Source organism: Physeter macrocephalus, chromosome 18, assembly GCF_002837175.3.
Source record: "Physeter macrocephalus isolate SW-GA chromosome 18, ASM283717v5, whole genome shotgun sequence".
In the NCBI taxonomy this organism is placed as follows: domain Eukaryota; kingdom Metazoa; phylum Chordata; class Mammalia; order Artiodactyla; family Physeteridae; genus Physeter; species Physeter macrocephalus.
The window spans coordinates 62,245,166-62,252,055 of record NC_041231.1 but is presented as its reverse complement, the minus strand read 5'-3'; the positions used below and the strand labels follow the sequence as shown (position 1 = coordinate 62,252,055).

The 6,890-nt window shown below is 39.6% G+C and overlaps 1 protein-coding gene and 1 pseudogene across 1 annotated transcript in view; both read left to right on the top strand.

Annotated features, from left to right (window-relative positions):
- The window catches only part of LOC129391527 (DNA (cytosine-5)-methyltransferase 1-like), a 107,344-nt pseudogene that overhangs the window by 52,241 nt on the left and 48,213 nt on the right, over positions 1 to 6,890 (top strand).
- LOC112062669 (RNA/RNP complex-1-interacting phosphatase-like) overlaps positions 4,404 to 6,890 on the top strand; it is a 17,476-nt gene continuing 14,989 nt past the window's right edge. The window contains 2 exon segments of the mRNA XM_028478570.2: positions 4,404 to 4,623; positions 6,029 to 6,104. Of these exon segments, the coding sequence (XP_028334371.1) occupies positions 4,523 to 4,623; positions 6,029 to 6,104 (177 nt within the window). The 5' untranslated portion in view covers positions 4,404 to 4,522.

Below are 6,890 nucleotides of genomic sequence, written 5' to 3'. Positions count from 1 at the left end.
GTCTTGAATTCGGTGAGCATATTGACCTCCTTTAAGAAAGATCACCATTTAAACTTCGAATGCTAAGTTCTAAGAGAATGAAGTAAGTAATAAGTGATATTCAGGTTCAGAGGTGGAAGAGAAAAGAGATCTCACCTTGAGTAGAACATTGTGTTGGATTCTCCAAAGTGGCAAACAATAAGGAGAACACTAACCAACTAAGACTCTGAAGAAGTTGAGAATTAAGATGAAAGCCTAAGATGGAGGTCAAAATGTCCCCTAGATTTAAGGATACACTTAGGCTGAAAGGGAAACTATTGAAAAAAATGTAGAAAATGCTAAATAGTTCACAAAAAATTTATTAGAACTAATAAAACAACTTAGCAAAGTTTGTTTGCAGAATAGGAAATCAACATATACGCATCACTTGCATTTCTGCACATTAACAATGAACAATCCGAAAAAGAAATTAGGAGAAAAATTCCATTTACAATAGCATCAAAAAGAATAAAATACTTAAGAATAAGCTTAACCAAAACATGAAAGACTTGTACACTGAAAACTACAGCGTTATTGAAAGAAATTAAGGAAGACATAAATCAATGGAAAGACATCCCATGTTCATGAACTATTGTTAAAATGTCCATATTACACAAAGCTACCTACAGATTTAATGCTATGCCTATCAAAATCCCCTATTTTTGCAGAAATAAAAGAAACAACTCCAAAATTGATATGTAACCACAAAGGACCCTCAATAACCAAAGCAAACTTGAAGACCTCACACTTTCTTTTGAAATGAAGTTTTCTTGTTAATGTGGGTTAAAAATACAAAGTCCTAAAAGTCCATAAATTTTCCTCCTACATTTACATTTTGGTTCATTCTCAGTGACAAGGCTTTCAGTGCCTGAGTGGCATTGAGTGCTCCTTCAATATCTGTAGCTTTGACATCTGTCACTGACATGGTGTGGGTATCTCAGAGCCTGGGCTCTTTTACCAGTTGATCAAGTCCGGCATGAACCATGCTCAGAAGGGCCCCACGCTTGCTTGGTTTCATGCTCTGCTATTGCTGTCTTGAAATTCTTAATGATTTTATCTTTGAACTTACGTTTTGTAAGTAAAGTTTATGGGACAGTAAAATATACCCATGAGCAGAGGAGACATGTGCAATATGTGTGTCTACCACAATTCCTGCTGCCGTATTCACATCTAGTTTTTACCCTGCTTATGGTGTGCTTTCCATGACATGCTTAATTGGTACCCATTTGGAGTCTTACTGAGTTCCACCAGAATTCTGTGCTACTGGGCACATCCAAGACTAAGTGAAGGTGTTAACAGCTCCGGGAGGCCATGCTTTCCATTTGAATCTGAACTTACTGCTAACACAGAAAGAAAGCAGTTGTGTTTTAAGAAACAAGAATATCCAAGGAATCTTATCATATCCTTTCTTACTCGTGTGACTTCCCAATATTAGCCAAACACTTCTGCTGAAAAAGATGACATATATGAAAAAGAGAAGAGAGCACAACCCACAGAACCCACTTAGGGCTCACCCTAATCTAGTATGATGTCATCTTATCTCAATTCTATCTGAAAAAAGAATTTACTTGGGCACATTCACAGGTTCCAGGTGAACATGAATTTGGGGAGGACACTATGCACCCCAGTGCAAATACTTTCAGCAACACTTCTTCTTTGCAGTTTGAACAAGAGGCACTATATTTTCATTTTTCACTGGAGCCCACACATTATGTCACTTGTCACTGTTAGAGCCCATGTTGGAAAATGGGGCTTCATGAGACAGCCAAGTGAGTCTGTCAGCTGAATTCTAGAATTATCCAGACTTACCCACTTTGTTGCAGCAAGTTGGCTCCAGGCAAACCCATGTGAAAGGGGCATGTCCACAGTGGAGCAGAGAACTTTTGTCTCTCTATCACCAGACTCACTCCCAAGATGAAGGAAAGAAGAGCTTAGCAAAGCATGGCCAGTTATTCTCCCCAACTTTGCCAGTCAAGTAGGTCACTTCACCTAGCCAGTGTCAGTGAGTATAAGAGCAGGGAGGTTAAAAGTTATACTAATCAAATTCCCTTCACTTGGTGGTACTTACATGATACTAGTATGTGATGTGAGGCTAACAACTTACTAAATACCTGCAAGCCAGATCAGTATCTCATTTCTCTATATTTCCATGGAAATCAAGGGACCCATAGCTACTGCAGGTTAGAGTGGGTGGTGTGAGATTGGGGGAAGTGTGGCAAGACACATTTTGGTATCAGTAAAATGTTTACCTATTAAAATATTCAGTTCCAACATTCAATTCGATTTAGGCAGACCCTTAGTTAGGTTTTTCCTGGTTCCGAGCCTATGTAACTTATTTTCTCTCCCTAGTTCCAGCCATTTAACTTTAGCTTGCAGGCTCAGCATCATCTTAACCTCTAAAAGAATCTTACATGTAGGAGGAAGAAACTAAAGAGCTCTATTTCAACACTAAGGAACATCAGGCCCTACCCTGACCTAAACCTTTATTCTGATAGTTAGGGTATTGTCTTGTCCTGTATACACACCTCCTTCATTTTGAACCCATCAGGTTAACTGAGACCTGTAGTGGTGTAACATTCCCAGTTCATCTACCCCTGAGGCTCTCCTTAATTCTTCCCATTGTCACATTGTGATTTATTTAAATACTGGAATCCCTCAAACATTTGCATGGTTCCTGAGGCCCTATCAGATACTGGTAGATTTAATTAGTGTCAAATACTTAGCTGTCTGATTCTCCAAATATCCTTTGCTCCTATATTTTCCATCCCAGCATACTACATACCCATTACGGCATTGTTTTATCTCATGTTGGACCTACTCCCATCCAGAGGCTTAGACTTTGCTAGTTCCCATACTTTCTGGAAACGCTGTTATGGCCAGGTCTGGATTTTTGTGTGTTCCCCACCAAAGCCTGTATCTTTTAGCAAGCTGGCTATAAGACCAACATAGATTTTCTAGTTTCTGATAGATTTATGTCACAATTTGTACATTGTCATGTCTATAGATATTTGTATCATTTGTACTTTTTGGCCATTACATGCCTATTGGATATTTTTCATAAATTGCAAAAGAATATTATATGACTTAGCACCAAATTGAATGTGCCTAATTGTAAGTTTGTAAACTATGTTGAGCTAACATGTATCTTTTCTTTATCCAAATAGTAATTTACTAATATTGTCCCATTTGTAATTATGTGGAAGTTTTCGGAATTGTAAATAAATGCTTGTGGATTGAAACTTGGTTAGACTATGACTGTCCCCGATACGTTAAAGCTAGTGACCTTTTTACTCATTCATTCATTTGTCGTTCAATAATTCTTACTTTCCTGACTCCGTTTACCCAGCTCAAATGGTTGTGAAGTTTACTAACAGTGTATGTAAGATACTTTCAGAAATTAGAAACTAAAAAGTAAAATTAACAAAAAACATTTCTTATTATAAATAACAATGGAATTTAGTATGCTATTATACCTTCAGACCTACTGTAGGACATGCTGTTCTTTGCTGTTCCACTTGTGGCAGGGTTCATAGTTTTTCTAACGGGTACAGATCACTATGCCTGATATTGTGAGCAAATGTTATACTTGAGCTCCACTCTTATCTCTCTCAGGCATTTTTTGGTATTGTGTAAAATGTAAATACATACTGTCAACCTCCCGAATGATACCAGGCACATAACAGAAACCCAATAAATGTTTCACTGTGAGTGGAGTATAAGTTGATAGAATATTTTCGAAGGTTGATAAGGCAGACTAGATTGATTGAAAATGTTTCAATGTTTTAAGTTTGCATCTCTTTCATTCTAGAAATTCTATGTCTAGAAATTTATATATAGCTATATACATGTATAAAGAGGTTCACATTGCAGCCTATCTGTAACAGAGGACCAAAACCAAAAACAAACCAAAAACCCCCAAACTGAAAAAAACTAAAAGTCCATCAATATTGCACTGGCCATGTAAATTATGTAATGTTACGCAGCTATTAAAGAGAAGAGAATGGATGTACGCACAGATTGACTGGGAAAATCACTATCCAAGACAGATTGTAGACTATGTATAGTATGCTGCTTTTGTATAAAATACAGGATATCCATTACGTACAAATACTTACATACAAGATACAACAAGTGTGAACGTAAGCACTTGGGAAATATCTGAAAGAACCACACAAGAAACTGGGAGAGTGGGACAACTTGCCATGTCCCTTATGATTGGAATTCTGAAGGGTACACACACGAACTAATAGACCTCTGCTTCCATCCTCCGGCATAGCCGGGAATTGCAGGCGTCCGAGTCCTCTTTACTAATCAAGCGTCTCAGTCGGCCGGCGTGATGACGTCATCTCGACTGGCGGTGGCGCATGCGCAGTAGAGGCGGTCAGCGAGCTGCGTGTGTTTGTGCGTAGGCGACTGTGGTTCGGGGCCTTGTTCTGGCACCGGGGGCGCCGGGTTGGCGGCTTTGGCCCTCGTGGCGTTGGGTGGGCGGCATCTTGGGGGTCACATGAGCCAGTGGCATCATGCCCTTGGGCGCTGGGGTCAGGATCGCGGCTTTTCCGGACGTTCATCGGCCAAGAGGAAGGGCGGAAAGCACATCCCGGAAAGGTAATACGCCTTGGCCCCTGGGCTTTGCGGGTGGAGCTCAGAGCCCCTGGGCCTGGGCTTCGTCTCTTGTGCTGTTTCCTGTCACTGTTGCCCCCGCGCGCTGCCCCGTCCGCCCTGTGCTAGGGGGTATTGGTCGTCTCGCGGCTCAGTTCACAGTAGCTGAAAGCGACGGTGTGTGATGTTCTGATTTCCCCCCATGGTTTTAAAAGGGAGGCTCTAGCCATTGCTCCTCGGGTAAAATGCAGAGGGACTGCTTTTGAAGATGGGACTGTCAGTGGTGGGGACACTCCTTAATTACCAAAATAAAATCCCCTTCAATTCCTCAAGCTGTGTTGTTTTGGCACAGAAAATGTGAGTAAGAGGAACTGGAACTAAGTTTGAGTGAAAAAACGCACCGGTACCGCCGAATTTTCCATCGAAACAGTTGATTTGTGTTGTCTCTAGGAATTATAAAGGGCGTACTGTTGCTTCCTAACCGGTGTCATTTGAGAGATCTACCTCTGTACGTTCAAATGATTAATTCCGAGACTTTGCTCAGGTGTGCAGTAAACCCTTTAATTCCGTAAGACCTTCCTTTCCTCCATCTCATACCCCATTAAGCCCGCTTCAGTTTATCTCCTGAATTTCTTTTGAATCTGTCAACTCTTCCTCAACATCTAATACTGAACTTGCCTGTCGGTTGCAATTAGGTCCTAACTAGCGTCCATATTTCTTGTTTCCTTCCAATCCATTCTTCACACAAGAAACCTTCAAAGCAAGTTGGAACATTGCTCATAAACATCGCTCCAAAACATTGTTTTGAGAAGAGAAAACAAACTGTTGGCCTTTAGGACTCTGCGTGGTCTAGAATCCTCTCTGCTTCTCTAGCCTCATCTTGTGCCACTTTTGCCCTCAGTTTCTATGCTTCAGATACAATGAATTAACCTTAGTTCTAACTCATCTTACAGAAGTCAGTTCAGATATTATTTTTCACTGTGATTCCTAGCATTAAGGAATTTTATTATCACGTTTTGTATGAGGACTAAAAATAAACTGTGAAGGGGAAGAATTGAGTTTAAACTATTTCAGTCAACACGCATGTATTAACGATACCTTAGTAGTCAACACTGGGCTAAGTTTTATCAGGGATACAGAAGTTCTGGGCATCTCTGGTTCTAGATATCCCTTATTTGTTGAGACCTTTGCATTGTTTAGTTGCCTTTTATCTGTTTTCAAGATGGGAAAACAGGAACAAGGGAAGTATAGGTTATTACTGGGGGGCTTGAATAAGTGGAGCAGCAAAATGCAAAACAGAAAGAAGAGGGACCTAGTATAGAGGGATATGATTTCCATTTTCAAGGCGCATTCATCCTATGCAGGGAGACAGCCTAACATAAAATTTGCCTAACAAAAAATATATTAATAGGTGGAAAAATTATCTCCCAGTTGGACAGCGGATGACTGGGACTCATTTCATTGCTTTCAAAGTTCCTTTAAAAAGGGTAAGCGAAAGTTAATACCGTATGCTTCCAGAAATCTGAATTCACCATATAGAGCCCTGGCTCTCAACCCCGTCGTACTCCATTTTCCCTTTCTATAGCAAATACTTTTTCATACCTCCTTTACTATCCAGAAATGGAATTCATAGATAAATACAACCTACTTTTGTACTTAATTAAAAAAAATAATGGAATGCCCTAACTATAAATAAAGAATAAAGTAATTTATAAGAAACTAATAGGTATCTCAGTATGTAAATGTTTGGGGATGACTATACTAGAAATAAAGAAATAGTCAGTTACTTGTACCATGAATGCATAAACTATGGACTTTGATAATGATGTGTCAGTGTTGGTTCATGAATTCTAACAAATGAAGCACACTGGTATGGCACGTCGATGATGGGGAAGGCTGTGTGGGATGAAGGAGAGAGGGTATAAGTGGGAACTGTGTACATTTTGCTCAGTTTTGCTGTGAATCTCAAACTGCTCTAAAACTAGTCTACTAATTTAAAAAAAAGTGTGTTGCTGGCACTTGAATAGCCAAACAGATCAATGGAACAGAGTACATTAATAAGGCAAATACCTAAAAGAATATTTAGCAGTGAAAGCCATCCTTCATATAGGTAGATATTCAAGAAATATTCATTTATGTGTCTATTTACAGGCATTCTGCTTGGAGCTGGCAATACAGTGGTAGGCAAAGTTGATGTGGTCCCTGCCTTCTGGGAGTTTAAAGTCTGGTTTGGAGACCAACATGAAATAAACAAACATAGAAATAAATATATA